Below are 15,831 nucleotides of genomic sequence, written 5' to 3'. Positions count from 1 at the left end.
CATGGGGTCGCGATGGCCCGAGGGACAGAGTAGGGGACACCCGACTAGGCTTTGTGGGACAGAAAGGCCCCGCGACCCGCCCCGGGGCCAGGGGCAGTCCCTCCTCTCCCGCGGGGGCCGGGTTGGGGGCGGCGCCTGGCGGGCGGGGGCGGGCCCAGCGGCGGGGGCGCAGTCGCCGGGCCGCGGGCTGCGGGACTTACTGGGCCGGGGGCTGGGGTGGGACCCGGTGGGCGCCATGGAGCTGCTCTCGGCGCTGAGCCTAGGCGAGCTGGCGCTCAGCTTCTCGCGGGTGCCGCTCTTCCCCGTCTTCGACCTCAGCTACTTCATCGTCTCCATTCTCTACCTCAAGTATGAGCCAGGTGAGCCAGGGCCAGGAGCCCGCGGGGGCTGGCATTGCGGGGCGGGGGTATAAATCTGCGGGTCCGAGGCGGGGTATGCCCTAGATCCTGGGGGGACAGTCCGAGAGACTGGTTCCAGGGAGCAGCAGGTGCTGGGGCCATGCGGTTCTTCCACATGGGGTGGGCGGCGGGGATGGGGAGAGACGAGGGAGGGCAAGGAGAGTAGCCCCCGGGATTGTGAGGCTGGGGGAGGGGGAGCAGATGCCGGCAAAAGGGCAGGAGAGGAACGTGATTGTTCAGAGAAGGGGGAACAGGTGCTGGGGAGGGGGCAGGGAGAGAAGGTCAGAGGTCCTGGCATGGGCATATGAACTTGGCCAAGCGGCGTAGGTCTTGGTGAGGGCGCAGGCGGGGGTCAGCGCTGCAGGCCAGTCCAGATGTCCTGGCCGCCCGGCGGCAGCCTTGACCTCCCCTCTTGCCCTTGGCGCGCGGAGCCCGAGCGGCTGCTGAGTGTCTATGTAAGGGCCGGCCGTGCTGGGGGTAGTAATCCGGTTGAGAGAAAGTGACACCGATGCCCCCTCTACGCTGCGGCCCTCGGGCAACCTCCCCTCCTCCTCCCGCGGAGCGAAGCTGGGTCTCCGCGCCCGGCAGGAATTCTCACAGCCTGGCGCCGATCCTTTCCACTTACTGAGCAGAACCGGCCCTAGGGCAGGGTGATTCGGGGTTAGCGTACACCCGACAGCTCCAGACCCCCGTGGAGAATCGCTAGAGAAAAGACAGACTCTGCTTCTTGGGTCTTTTAAAGACATTTTTTAAAGAATGGTAAATAGCCTCCTTAGAATGTGTTCTATTTTTACACAAGGCTCACCCAATGTTTCTTGTTCTCTCCTAGTGTTTTAACTATTATAGCACACCAGCGAACGAAAGGGACTAGAGAATTTAGCGTTAGAAAGGGATCAGTCATCCCAAAACTTTCTCCCACTTAGATGAAATCACTTCTATATTCTTCTGGCGGAATTGAAATAGCTTTTATTTTCAGATGATAAAAATAGGTGCTTCTGTATATTTAAGAAAATCAAGCTGAGAAACAGGAAGGAAAAAGAGATAATTACAGTGGATGTATTGTCGACCCTTCCAGACCTCTCCTCTATGCATTTATAGCCCTGTAGAGATGTAAAAGCATGATTTTATGCAAATGGGATCATACTCTGCTTGCCAAGTGTTTTTGTTCCATTTTATTTTTGCCCATCCACAAGCCAGAGCCTGTTCTCTAAAAGCTGTTCTGAAATCAGTTACTTTGCAAAGCAAAATAAGCTTTGTATTGTCTTAGGCTGAACACAGGGCTGTGTTTCCTGTCCGGGACGAATTTTTGGTGGCTCAGTCCAGTCCCTAGGCGAGTACAGAACCTGGCACACCTTGGGATATCAAAAACATGGAAGCCAGGAGGCCCGTTAGCAATGTAAGACACAGGGTCTGGAAGAAAGAGGACTTCAGGCTGGCCAGGAGCTTGCAAGAAGGGTGGAGATGTTTTTGCCAGTCACAGAGTAAGTCATCTGAACTGGAGGTACTGGAGCCTGAAGGTTCCTGAAGATTGGGAAGGTTCAACGGTTCTGAACCCTAGCTGCTTATCAGAGGCTCCTGGGGCCTCTTAAGCCCCCATCTTGTCTCCACCCCAGATAAACTGAATCAGAAGATCTGGGAAAGGGCCCTCCATGCTCATGTTTCAGGCTCTCCTCCCCAGTGATTGCTGTGCGCTGCCAAGATTGAGAACCCCATGCCCAGTTCAACCCCCTCCATTTGCAACTGGGGAAATAGGAAATAGTGACTAAGGCAATTTACATATGCAATGAGCCTATGGTCACATGGCTGGTAGATGACAACCTTGGGATTCAAACCCAGGTCTGCCTGACCCCGGAAATCACTAGAATTGCTTCCCCTTAAAAAAGGGAGGTATTGGACCTAGCTGTTAGCCCTCCGGTTTGGTGGTCCTGCTGAGCCTCTATAAAGGTTTCTTCTCAGTATCTAAGTGCTGATTGCAGAACCAGCTATAGAATTTTCGGGGCCCCTCATTTAGAAATTAAGAATTTCAGGACAGTGACAGCAAAGCACTAAACTGAATGTGGGGCCCTTCTGAGCAGAGGGTCCTGGGCAGCCACACAGCAAGCGCACCTGTGAAGCCAACAGCCAAGTTGGCTTTTAGGAAAAATCTCTGGATTAGGAGTCAGTTCTGCATCTACCACTGAGGAAACACCAGGCTGGTGACTTGCGCCTCTGAGAGCTTCTTCAGCTCACTCATCTATGAAATGGGCTCACTGGAACGTAATATTGGACTCTTCTGGCTGGCTGTTGTGAAGATCTATTGAGACCTTTGTCAGTAGTAGGGTCTAAGGCGCTTGTGAGAGGTAGTTAGAATTATTTGTAAGGCCGTGGGATGTTGTGTTTCCTGAGATGCAGGCATTTTCTGGGTCAGGCTTTCATGAGAATCCTGAATGAGGACAAAGCTCGGAGTGAGGTCCTCAGGTGAACAGCTTCTGCGTCCCCTGGGAGCTGGTTAAGAAATGCAGAGGGGCACCTGGTGGCTCAGTCGGTTAAGTGTTTGACTTTGGCTCAGGTCATGATCTCACGGTTCGTGGGTTCGAGCCCTGCATCGGGCTCTGTGCTGACAACCAGCTCAGACCCTGGAGTCTGTTTCGGATTCTGTATCTCCACCCACCCCCCGACCCTCCCCTGCTCACGCTCTCTCTCTCTCAGAAATAAATAAAACGTTAAAAAAAAAAGAAATGCAGAATGCCAGGTACCCACGCCCCTCCCCAGACCTGCCGAATCAGAATCTGCATAATATTTAAGAAGTGATGGTCTGGGGTTCCTGGATGGCTCAGTCGGTTAGGCATCCGACTTCAGCTCAGGTCATGAACTTGTGGTTCGTGAGTTCAAGCCCCACAATCGGCCCTGTTCCGACAGCTCAGAGCCTGGAGCCTGCTTTGGATTCTGTGTCTCCCTCTCTCTGTTTCTCCCCTACTTGCCCTCTGTCTCCTCTTCTCAAAACATAAATAAAGATCTAAAAAAAAGAGAAGTCATGGTCTAAAAGAGGCAGGATCTTCTTATTAGACCCGGAGCTTCTCAGCAGGGCAGGGAGGACCAGGTCTGCTCACCTCCGGGACCCTTAGCTTATGCAGGAAGAGAAGAGGAAGCAGTGGATATAGGTTGCTTGACCGAATGATTGAATGATGAATGAATGATAGTCCTGGATACTTTAAGCCTTGACCTAGCCCAAGAACCTTCCAGACCAGTGGTTCTCAAATAAGCCTACACATGAAACTCACCTGGGGAGCTTTTAAGAATCCTCTTGTTCTTGCAGCACCCCTCCATTTAAATCAGAATCTCTGTGCATGGTCTCAATATCAGTGTTTTCTTTAAGTTCCCCAGATGAGAATCAACTCTGTGCCCCGGTATTGCCCAACCTGTGCACAAATGACAGTTAGGGCCAGGTCATTCCCCGTGGTGGAGGCCATCCCATGCATTTCAGGATATTTCACAGCATCCCTGGCTCAACCCACTAGATGCTGGCGGCACACACCAGTTGTGACAATCAGAAACATCCCCAGATGTAATTGCCCCCAGTTGAAAGCCTGTGATGTAGACTGAGTCTCAAAACTCCAATGCTTTCAAGGGCCAGGCACGTGATAGATGGGAAGCAGTAAGCCAGCCAGGTGGGGACGGTCCCCAGGTGAGACCCAACCACGCACATCTTCACCTGACTGGGGCTTGAACCACCGGAAGTGATTTTTCAAGGGAAGCTAGAAAGGTGATTTGCAGCCCTCTCTGTTTATACATTGGCTGTTCAAACATTTTTTTTTTCTTTTTAGAAAATTAATAGACTGGGGCACCTCGGTGTCTCAGCTGGTTGAGCATCCGACTCTTGATCTCAACTCAGATCTCAATCTCAGTGTCGTGAGTTCAAGCCCCGTGTTGTGCTCTGCACTGGGCATGAAGCCTACTTAAAAAAATAAATAATAATAGGGGCGCCTGGGTGGCTTAGTCGGTTAAGCGTCCGACTTTCGCTTAGGTCATGATCTCGCGGTTTGTGGGTTCGAGCCCCGCGTCGGGCTCTGTGCTGACTGCCAGCTCAGAGCCTGGAGCCTGTTTCAGTCTGTGACTCCTTCTCTCTCTGACCCTCCCCTGCTCACGCTGTCTCTCTCTCTCTCTCTCCTAGAAATAAATAAAAATATTTTAAAAAATAAATAAATAAATAAATAATAATAATAATAGACTTTTTTCTAGAACAGTTTTAGATCCACAGCAAAATTAGGCTGAAGGTACAGTTTCCATCTACTCTCTGACCTCCGCCACCATCAACATTCTGCACAGACAGGTACATTTGTTATAATCAACAAACCAACGTCATTATCCACATTGCTATTGTTACCACTATACATCTTACCCACCACAGTCTATAATTTACATTAGGGTCACTTTGTGTTGTACGCTTTGTGGATTTCGACAGATGCACAATACATATCCACCATTATAGTATCATACAGATAAGTTTCATTAACTTAAAAATTCTCCAAGCCCCACGTAATCTTCCTGCCCCTTCCCCCAAACCCTGGCAACCACTGATTTTTTTTTTTTTTTTTTTTTTTTGTCTCCATAGTTTTGCCTTCCACAGACCGTTGTAGTATTGGGGTCGTATAGCATATAGCCTTTTCAGACTGGCTTCTTTCACGTAGCAACTTGCATTTAAGGCTCTTCCATGTCTTTTGCTGGCTTGAGAGCTCGTTTCTATTTATCTCTGAATAAGATCCCATGGTGTGTATGCACCATCGTTTCATTATTTGCCTACTGAAAGATGTCTTTGTTGCAGTTTTAACATTTTCTAGAATGCTGTGGGGCTCAAGAGACAGCTCCTTGACCCCTGTTTTGAGACCTCGGGCATAAACTGTAAGCTTTTCGAGGGCAGAGAGCTGCCTGTCCTCCACCCTTGTGACACAGGGGCTGCTGTCTGTCACAGGGGGAAAAAACCAAGGCAGGTGGCTGAGCTTGAAGACTCAGAAGAAGGCTTGCCCTTAAGTCACTGAGAATCTGTCAATACATCTCTTATGTTTTGACCTCAGACTAAATAGTGCAGAACCATGGCAGTGCTGAGAGTGCCCCGTGGAACCTTCCAGTGCTTCCCTGCCATCCATAGACAGGACACCGACCCCCGGAGAGGGAGGGTCATGCATGCTGCCCATCCCAGGCCAGAACGAGGGACCCAAGGGGAGCTTCCTCCTCCCTCCTAAGGCAGAGCTGATTTTTATAAATCCATCAGCTAAAATTTCCACCCACAGGTACTTTCCATTTCAGATCCAGTTCCAGGAATAACTCTTGCATAATTGCTAAGCACGAAGCAATAATTTCTTTTCGTCCTCACTGGCACCCTTTGAAATGAATAAGAGCACGGGGATGACCACCTTGCCCAGGTTCAATTGAAACAAGCATCAAAAGTCCCATGTCCCAGGAGGCCCTGGATCCCTGGCACGCCCGGAGTGGTCAGTCACTCTAGACAGCACCCCTCCCCCCGGGTATACACAAATGCACCAGTTGAGGCCCCGGAGAGAGGAGTGACTAGCCAAAGCTCACCAAGCGAGAGGAGACGCAAACCTGGATTGCAGCCCACATTCTCCTGGTTCCTAATGCCGCCCCAAAACCCAGCAAGAGAAGCCAGGAAGGAATATGGCAAAGGGAAAGAGCCTGAGGGAAGGTTCTCAGCCACCACCTTGCTGTGGATCTTCAGGGTAGACCCATCCCCTATCAGCCTGCCTCAGTCTTCTCATCTGTAGCAATGGGAAGACCCATCCTGAGATCACTAAGGTTGATAACGCTAAGAAGCATGTTGATAATCCTGCACACTGCACTGAATCATCCATACAGCTTGAGAAAGGGGCGCTCTCATCTCTTCTTTTGAAAACAGAGGAAGCTGAGGCTAGTGGGAAGCAGTCATTTCCCCAAGGCCACCGTGGGCCTGTGACTTTTCTACCAGGACTCACCCACGGGAGCCTGCTTTACTCCCACAAAAGCCCCTCCCCTCACCCCCTGGCCTCAGTCCCTGGGATGGTCCCAGAGGGCACAAGAATGACCCTGGATAGAATTCAACCCCTTGGGGTTATTTTTAGATGCAGAGGTATCCATTTCTGCAAAACATGGGTGCCTCACCTGACCCGGCTCCTGCTGGACCCACCAGCTGCTCCGAAGGATTAACTCTCAGCTGGCTGCATTTTAAATAGATGCCCCAGAGAAGAGGAGAGAATATTCTGCCTCAAACTGTAGGACCTTTGTAAATGCTGAGACTTAGGACAACCTTGAGGGCGGGGAGAAAATGTACTCTGGGCTTGTAACCTCAGGGGGAGGAGGGAAAATTCGATCCCAGCCCTTGTTAGCTGGGCAAAGAGGGGATTAGGGTTCACACCTCATAGGAGCCAGACACAGAGGAAAAACGGTTTGTCCAAAGTCACACGGTTAGTTGGTAGGGGAGGAAAAGGGAAAGGGGAGTATGTTCAAGACTTCCTCTCAAACAGCTTTTATGAGTCACGTTTCCTGATTATAAAGTATAGTTTGTGCAAGAGAATGGATAGGGGCGCCTGGGTGGCTCAGTCAGTTAAGCGTCCGACTTCAGCTTAGGTCATGATCTCATGGTTTGTGGGTTCGAGCCCCGCATGGGGGCTCTGTGCTGACAGCTCAGAGCCTGGCCCTGCTTTCAATTCTGTGTCTCCCTCTTTCTCTCTGTCCCTCCCCCACTTGTGTGCTCTCTCTTTCTCAAAACTAAATAAACATTAAAAAAATTTTTAGTAAAAAAAGAGAATGGATAAATACCTTGTGATCTATTCCTATCATGGAAGACAAAGGTGAATACTACCCTCGGGGCACCTGAGTGGCTCAGTCAGTTGGGCGTCCAACTTGGGCTTTGGTTCACAGTTTGTGAGTTCAGGCCCCGCGTTGGGCTTTGTGCTGACAGCTCAGAACCCGGAGCCTGTTTCGGATTCTGTGTCTCCCTCTCTCTATGACCCTCGTCTGCTCACACTGTCTCTCTCTCTCTCAGAAATAAATAAAACATTAAAAAATTTTTTTAAAAAAACCCAAACCCGAATGGATCATTTATTTTGATTCGTCTTTTGATTAATAGATGGCTTGTAACTTTGTCATTTCACTTCCACACTGAGTGGACTTGTCATTGGATTCAAGCGAATTGTTCAAGGGGAGTTTTTGGTATCTGCACTGGCCGTGGGAGCTGAGTGGCTCTGCCTGACAACTCACTCCTAAAAGCATTATCTGGAAAATGAAACCAGTGGGGGAGGGAAGGAATCAAGATGACAAAATAGTTGTCACGCCAGGAAGCGATCACTGGACTGTGGTTATCAATGAGGATTTAAGAGTCCTTCATACAAATGTAAGCCCAGCATCTGAGACCCAGAAGCGCCTGCTAACTGGGAGCTGGTGTTACCATCGTTGCCACCTCTCTGAGCCCAGAGGAAAGAGGCCCGACCCAGCTCTGCCTTTCCTCCGTGTGACCTCAGGCATGGGTCCAGCCTCTCTGAGCCTGGGTTCTTCCTCTGAAATGGGCGAGCTGCAAGGCATTGGGCGGGCGCTCTGCAAAGGCAGCTGAATTAGGAGAAGCTGACCAGAGGGCATGGGGACAAAGCATGCCCTTGGCAGCCTGGTGATGGTGGGGGACACCCCCCTTCCCCCCAGGAGCAGTCGAGCTGTCCCGGCGCCACCCCATGGCATCCTGGCTGTGTGCCATGCTGCACTGCTTTGGGAGTTACATCTTGGCGGATCTGCTCCTCGGGGAGCCCCTGATCGACTACTTCAGCAACAATTCCAGCGTCCTGCTGGCCTCAGCCGTCTGGTAAGCACTGGCTGGTGGGGTGTGGGAGAGCAGGGCCGGGGGCAGGGGTGGCCCAGCCACCTGGGAGGTGGAAGGCGGAGGAAATAGGACGCATCAGCACAACCTCCACTGTGGACCTGAACACACTGCTCTTCGGGTCTGGACATAACCTCCCAGGGACCCCCACGGTCTGTCTCCCCCTGACGCTCCGCATTCTCTCCCCAAAGGTACTTGATTTTCTTCTGCCCACTGGACCTCTTTTACAAGTGTGTCTGCTTCCTGCCTGTGAAACTTATATTTGTGGCCATGAAGGAGGTAGTGAGAGTCCGAAAGATCGCCGTGGGTATCCATCACGCCCATCACCACTATCACCACGGGTGGTTCGTCATGATTGCCACTGGCTGGGTCAAAGGTAAGCAGGACCATGATAACGACGGAAAAATCACCTCAGTTGAGAAGCCCTGGACATTGGTCCAGGCTAAGGGGTGTCAGGACTGTTGTGGCAGGCCAGTCTCTTTAGCCAATACCTTTATTTTTTTTTTAATTTTAATATTTATTTATTTTTGAGAGAGAGAGACAGAGCACGAACAGGGGAGGGTCAGAGAGAAAGGGAGACACAGAATCTGAAACAGGCTCCAGGCTCTGAGCTAGCTGTCAGCACAGAGCCTGATGCGGGGCTCGAACTCACAAACCGTGAGATCATGACCTGAGCTGAAGTCAGACGCACAACCGGCTAAGCCACCCAGGTAACCCCTAGCCAACGCCTTTAGAGTAAATGGGAAGATTCTTCCAGAATTTAACTATCAAAAAAAAAAAGACTCTAACTGTCAAAGATAAATAGGACAACGAGACAATGACAGCTATCTCTCACGCAGGTTTTCTCAGCTCTAACGCTATTGATATTTGGTGCCAGATCACCCTCTGTGGTGGGTGGCATGCCCTGTAACATGTAGAGCAGCATCTCTGGCCTCCTCCCACCAGATGTCAGTGGCACTCGCCAGCGTAACAACCAGAAGTATCTCCAGATGTTGTCAAATGCTTTCGGGAGAAGAAATCACACCCTTGTAACTATAGGGGTTCTTAACCTTTGTGGACCATGGCCCTTTTTGAGTCCAGGAAAGCCTTATGTTTTTAAGTGCATAACATAAAATATATAGGATAATATATATATATAATATAAAAGAGGTCCACTATTTCAAAATGGTTATCAAAAAAAGTTTTAATATGGCATAGTAATTTTATACATCTCTACCAATGCATTAAATAACAGACCACTCACTAGTGCATAGGGAATTCTCAAACTTTTGGAGTGCTGTACTGCACAAATGATATTATGAAACCATCTGCAACAATGGGAATGTGAAAAGGAAATAAATCTGTGAATTCTGTTGGTGATGGAGTCACAGACTTGCCCACGGTCACACAGCTAAAGGAGTGCAGCTGGGTCTGACTCTAGGTCCTCTGAATTCAACCTCCACATTCTTAACTACTTTGAAGCCCTCCTTTTCCCTTTCCTCTAGCTATGCTAAGAGGCAGACCAAGATAGACTTTAAGACAAAAAAATGTTACTAAAAATAAAAAGGAGCACTTTATAACGTTGGGTCAATCCACTAGGAAGATGTAACAATTATAAACATATATGCTCCTATAAACACCAAAATATATAAAGCAAAAACTGAGAGATGTTAAAGAAGAAGTAGACAATTTGACAATAATCGTTGGAGAGGTGGACCAAGGAGTGAAAGGAAGACAGGGAAAGAAGGCTCAAGCAGGTGCTAACACCACTAGACACTTCATCCAGTGATTCCTGATGCCAAAGTGTGTACTGTCAAAATGCCAGGGCCTGGAATCACCCTCCACTGAGCTCCAGTGTACTCTGCACCATGGACACATGGGGCTGGATCATGCTCTGAGGTGGAGGCTGTCTTGTGCTTCATAGGATGTTGAGCAGCATTCCTGGCCTTAGCTGACCAGTAGCAGCCCCCTCCCCACTTGCAACAGCCAAAAATGTTTCCACATATTTCTAAATGCCAAATGCCTTAGAGGCAAAACCACTCCAGCTCTGAACCCCTGGTCCAGTGGTACATACCAGGCACCTCAATTAGCACAGCCATTCCTGGAGTGGGTGTCCAACCTCTTTAACTGATACATTTGGGGTAAATGGAAAGATTCTTCTAGAACTGTAATCATTTATGTCTTCATATGGGTCTCCTTATTTACTCTTCAGGAAGCCTGTACTACAGAGCAAATTCCCTAGGGTTATAGTGTTGCACCTGGAGGGCAAGTGGCTTAAGAAAGATTGAGAGTTCAGAGCCCTGAGGAGGAGAGAGACTGGGATAGGGAGCCTTCTGGAAGCCTTATGCACAGCTCAGGATCCTGGACTCCCTCGGGACATCAGGGCAGACAACCCAGATTTGTCCAAGACCTACCTCGCAGGTGGGATACGACCTCAATTCCCTCATGCTAGTTTTGCATCGAATATACCATGTGACCCTCTCTGAGCCTCAGTTTCCCTGCTGCAACTGATGATCATACACCCAGGCTCCGTGTCCCTCTGGAGAAGCTGCTTCCTTGGGAATTCAGCCAAGAGAAATGGGGGAGCTGGAGGTGGCAGGCTCATTCAGGAACACCCTGTCTCGTAGGCTCTGGCGTCGCCCTCATGTCCAACTTTGAGCAGCTGCTCCGAGGGGTCTGGAAGCCAGAGACCAATGAGATCCTGCATATGTCCTTGTGAGTATCCCATTTCTGCCCCTCATTCTTCCTGTACACATAGGTGCCTCTTGGGCCTGACCCTGGGTTGGATACTCCTGGTAACTCGGAAGCCTCAGCCACTGATTTTGTCTTCCAGAAGCTTCCAGAGGTCAAGGCTGAAGGGGAGCCAGGGCTCTTCCTGGGGGGGGGGTGGGGGGTGGCAGGCAGAGCTGCAGGGAGATGAGATACTCGACTTGAGTTATGAAGAGTGAGTAGGAGTTTTCTGGCAAGGGAGGAGCCTCTGGACAGAGGCCAGCATGTCTGCCACCTGTCAGATCAGAAAAGAGCAATGATTCTGCCCAGCTCCACGGGGTCAGGGTGCAGAGTATGGATGGGGAGTGAGGAGTACAGAGCAGGGGGTACAGAGCGTCAGTAGAGAGAATATGACACAGCGTGTGGGTAGGGAATGTGGCTGGGATGAGATGCGCAGAGCCCGATGGCTGCCTCCAGGACCCAACCTAGGACCATGTAGCCTATACATTGTTGTTTTTTTTTAAGATTTTATTTTTAAAACCCAACATGGGGCTCGAACTCACAACCCCAAGATCAAGAGTCACACATTCCACCAACTGAGCCAGCCAGGCACCCCTTTAGCCTATACATTTTTAAAAGACCTAACTGGTTTGGGCTAGTTAAATTTTCTCCCAATCTACAACAAATAAAGCCATGGCCATTAAAATACGACAACATCGAAAGGCTCCCCCATATGCCAATGAAAATCACTTCCCATTTCACTCCTCGGAAAAGAGCAAGATCTCACTTCACCACACATGGGGTCTATTCCCACCCTCAGTTCACCAACAAGGAAACGGGGGCCCAGACAGCTGTGTTACCTGCCACCAAGTGGGCAAGTGATTTCCCCTCTTGGATTCATTTTCTGCCTCATCAGCTGAGGGTGAGGACCCCAAAGAATTACATGGGTAGACTTGCTGGCCCTGGTACCTGGCGGGTGAGTGCCTTGGAAATATCAAGCAGAATTACCATCATTAAGGACAGCCGTGCTCAACAGACATTAGGCTTTTTTTTTTTTTTAATAGTTTTTATTTATTTTTGAGACAGAGACAGAGCATGAGCTGGGGAGGGGCAGAGAGAGAGGGAGACACAGAATCTGAAACAGGCTCCAGGCTCTGAGCTGTCAGCACAGAGCCCGACGTGGGGCTCGAACCCACGGACCGTGAGATCATGACCTGAGCCGAAGTCAGATGCTTAACTGACTGAGCCACCCAGGCGCCCCAACATTAGAAACGCAAGTCACGGGTCTGTCTTCTGTCTTCTGCAACAAGTTAAAATATTGAAAACCTATCCTGTAAGGAAGTTAAGGAAGAAAAACCTCTCTTGGGGCCATGTTAACCCTTTACTGCACAGGGAGCCACCACCTTACCCACGCCATGCGGGCATCTTCCCCCCTCACACTCAGGAGAAGCTGGGATGTGAGCTGGGGCCGGCAGCGGGCAGGCGGGGTCTGGGCTGCACGGCTGGCGCCTCGCGGTGACAGACGCTGCCCCCTGCAGCCCTACAAAGGCCAGCCTGTATGGAGCCATCCTCTTCACCCTTCAGCAGACCCGCTGGCTCCCGGTGTCCAAAGCCAGCCTCATCTTCATCTTCACCATGTTCATGGTTTCCTGTAAGGTAGGTCTTCCTGCTCTGCCCCACCCCAACCCCCACCTCCCAGGCCAGGAGCTCCGGCTTAGAGTCTTGTGTTCCAGAAAGGACAGTCCTAAGGCAGGAGGCTGGGGAAGGGGGTGCCCAGAGGTCCGTGCATCGGAGGAAGGTCTGATAAGAGGAGTGTCCAGCAGGTGGGGGCTGGGTAAGGAGAATAAGGCCTTGTGGGCACAGGGCCCAGCCTCAGAGTGGGGTGGGAGTGTATGGAATCCATCTGGAGAATCAGGGGGGCATCGTGCCTTGGCAGTGGAGAGCTGAGGGACAAGACTCAGGGAAGGCATACCCAGGATACCAGGGACCCAGGCTAGACTGGGCGTGGTGCTCATCTGATCCTGAGGCCTTGAGTTGGGGTTAGCTCACCCAGGAGGGGCCTTCAGGGACCACACTGCCTTCCCCGTGCATCTGGGGAGCTCGGCTCCTGGCTGGCTGGGAGGGGACCCATAGGCCATTGAAAAGGGGAAGGGAGTGAACAACCTCTTTGCGCCCAGATGTGGGGGGGCCCCTGAGGCAAGGCAAGAGATCACCCTTCTATGTGTGCCCGATGCTATCTGGGTTTCAACACCGGAAGTTCTGTATCCCGGGAAACCTGGGAGAGTTGATCACCCTCCAGGGGGTGCATAAAGCCAGAGGGGTGGGTCCAGGCTACCTCTGACCTTCTCTCCCCTCTTCCCTTCCCCCACCCCCACTTTGCTTTCTGCCTCGGTCTCCCTCTGTCTCTCTCGCTGTCTCCCTGCCCCTCTGCCACCCCATCTCAGGTGTTCCTGACGGCCACTCACTCTCACAGCTCCCCGTTTGATGTTCTGGAGGGCTACATCTGCCCTGTGCTGTTTGGGGCTGCCTGGGGGGGTGACCATCACCACGACGACCATGGTGGGTCCCACGGCGGGTCCCACGGCGGCGGCGGGCCTGGCTCCCCGCACTCAGCCCTGCCTGCCAGGTCCAAGGAGGAGCTGAGTGAGGGCTCCCGGAAGAAGAAGACCAAGAAGGCAGATTAGCGGGTGGCCCAGAGGCCTTGCGAGGTGCCGGGGAGAAGATCCAGACCCAGGACCCTCAGAGCTGGTGTGGGGGCATCCTGGGCTCAGCCCTCCGCTCTCCAGGCCTCAACTTCCCAGTCTGCAAACTGGGGCCATCAGCCCGCCCTCCAGGGCTGATGTGGGGGGTTAAATGAGATACGGGGCTGAGGGGCATTTGTAGGAATGGAGGGGTCCCTCTCTTCCTGCCAGGCCACCATAGCAACCCAGCTTTATTTGGGGGGTGGGGGAGGCCCACAGAATCCTGACAGTGGCTCCAGCCAGAAACTCTAGTGGTATATTCTTGGCTCTGTTATTTCCTCTCTAAAATGACATCTTGACTCCGAAGGAATTTCAGGTCAAGCTGAGAGTCACGAATTTGATGGACATTTCCAAAGTACCTGCTGTGAGGCAGCCGCTATGACTTCCACCTCGCTTCTTGCTGCCTCCTCCTGGATGGCACCGGGCAGGCTGCCTCCTCCGAGGCTTCTGGTCCCCATCTGTATGGTGGGGACCCTCAGCCCTCCTCCCCATGAAGTGTCAGTGTGCGCCCGGATGTGAGCCAGCCTTATAAACCCCTTAAGCACCACGCAGTCGGGAGGGGAGGCCTTGACGGATCTTCATTGTGCTTGAGAGCGGCTTTGCATTTTAGATGATTTGTGTCTGTGGATCGGAGCACCCCACAACTTACCTGGCACAGAGGGGGCTTCAGTACACACATCTAGGCCAGTCTGCAGAGCTTGGAGGGTGCGGGTGGCTTACTCTGATCTTTGGGTTCAGGCTGGAGCTAAACCAAAGAAATGCAGCTGGCCGGTCGGGGGTCCCAAGATCCAGCTCTGTCAAGGGCCTCTGAGCCCCTGCTCTGGGGCCCCAGAAGCATCAGGCCTCCCTTGTGCTGGCACCTCCGCTGCTCATTCAGCCCGTCAGAGGAGTCGGCTTGCTCTGTGCCAGGCATTTTGCTGCCCAGCGGCTGGGCAGCCCGGAACATGCTTCAGGGTAAGTGGGGGGAACAGTAGCTGAGCCCCTCCCCCCCCACCTTTCCCCCGGCCATCTTCATCTCAACCTGTATCACCGGGACATCCAAGCAGGGGCGGGTAGATTAGGTGTGGCCTGTCTGCGGTGGGGTTTGGGGCCGGACTGGGCCGGCTTAGAGCTGTCCTCTGCATGTGGGTACTCCGGGCACCCCCCTACCGCTGCGTCAAGATCCACATGGGGCCGGCAGGGTTGCAGATGTTGCCCAGCTGTCGGGAAAGTGCCTTGATTCTGTGACACCCGGGAGCTGGGTGAATCCTGAGGCTCCGAGTTCATCGTCTTGCATGTTTATCAAGGCTCGGCATGAAGGTTCAGCAAATAAATCTGTTTGAAAGAACCCCGTTGGCTCGTTTGATTTATTCCTGGTCTTTTAGACCTTAGGACACAATGGGGTCTTGTCTCCTTACAGACACTCAGTGTTTCCAGGAAAAGGGGGCTCGTGGCAGCCCCAAATCGAGATGGAGCCTCTGGGTGAAGTCTGGGATTTGGAGTCCAGATATTTACAGTGCCACCAACAGGTCGTGGGGCCTTCCCTCCTCCAAGCCAGTTTGCTTTTGGGGGAAAAGAGCGTGATGATTATCACTGCCCTTTATAGATAGATGGGAAAATTGATGGGTGATTGGGGTTTGCAGCTCAATCTGTACAGGACCCTTTTAAGAGCACAACTTGGAAATCACACATCTGATAACGGCATTGTATCCAGAATATATAAAGAATTCTCAAAACTCAAGAAATAGCCTAATTAAAAATGAGCAGAGGATTTGAATGGACACTTTGACATTGAGATGACATTGACATACACAGATGGCACACACAAAAGAAAGCACATGAAAAGATGCTCAACATCCTTAGCCATCAGGGAAATGGGTGGGAAGATACCCAGTTCACACTCTCTAGGAGGGTTAAATTCAAACAACTGCACAGGGCCCCTGGGTGGCTCAGTCGGTTAAGGGTCAGGCTTTGGCTCAGGTCATGATCTCATGGCCTGTGAGTTTGAGCCCTGCATCGGGCTCTGTGCTGACAGCTGGGAGCCTAGAGCCTGCTTTGGATTCTGTGTCTGTCTCTCTGCCTCTCCTCTACTTGCACACTGTCTCTTTCTCAAATATAAATAAACATTTAAAAATTTTATTGAAAAAAAAAAAGACTGCCCATACGAAGTGCTGGTGAGGATGTGGAG

At 51.5% G+C, this 15,831-nt stretch overlaps 1 protein-coding gene across 1 annotated transcript; it reads left to right on the top strand.

The window, feature by feature from the left end:
- Nucleotides 1–195: 195 nt before the first annotated feature.
- Nucleotides 196–14,991, top strand: TMEM38A (transmembrane protein 38A). The gene is made up of 6 exons (XM_039243447.1): nucleotides 196–359; nucleotides 8,064–8,220; nucleotides 8,427–8,611; nucleotides 10,842–10,929; nucleotides 12,462–12,579; nucleotides 13,368–14,991. The coding sequence occupies exons 1-6, from the start codon at nucleotides 236–238 to the stop codon at nucleotides 13,605–13,607; spliced, it is 912 nt and encodes a 303-aa protein (XP_039099378.1). The 5' UTR covers nucleotides 196–235; the 3' UTR covers nucleotides 13,608–14,991.
- The last annotated feature ends 840 nt before the right edge of the window (nucleotides 14,992–15,831 follow it).

The sequence above is a fragment of the Hyaena hyaena genome, unplaced genomic scaffold (genome assembly GCF_003009895.1).
Source record: "Hyaena hyaena isolate Hyena2069 unplaced genomic scaffold, ASM300989v1 scaffold_227, whole genome shotgun sequence".
In the NCBI taxonomy this organism is placed as follows: domain Eukaryota; kingdom Metazoa; phylum Chordata; class Mammalia; order Carnivora; family Hyaenidae; genus Hyaena; species Hyaena hyaena.
This window is presented reverse-complemented; position numbering and strand designations above follow the sequence as displayed.

What these genes read in the sequence shown, in the direction of transcription:
- TMEM38A (XM_039243447.1), top strand. Translation starts at nt 236, where the DNA reads ATGGAGCTGCTCTCGGCGCTGAGCCTAGGCGAGCTGGCGCTCAGCTTC. An exon ending in CTACCTCAAGTATGAGCCAG is followed by an intron (nt 360 to 8,063) that starts GTGAGCCAGGGC and finishes CCTTCCCCCCAG; the next exon opens with GAGCAGTCGAGCTGTCCCGG. An exon ending in TGTTCATGGTTTCCTGTAAG is followed by an intron (nt 12,580 to 13,367) that starts GTAGGTCTTCCT and finishes ACCCCATCTCAG; the next exon opens with GTGTTCCTGACGGCCACTCA.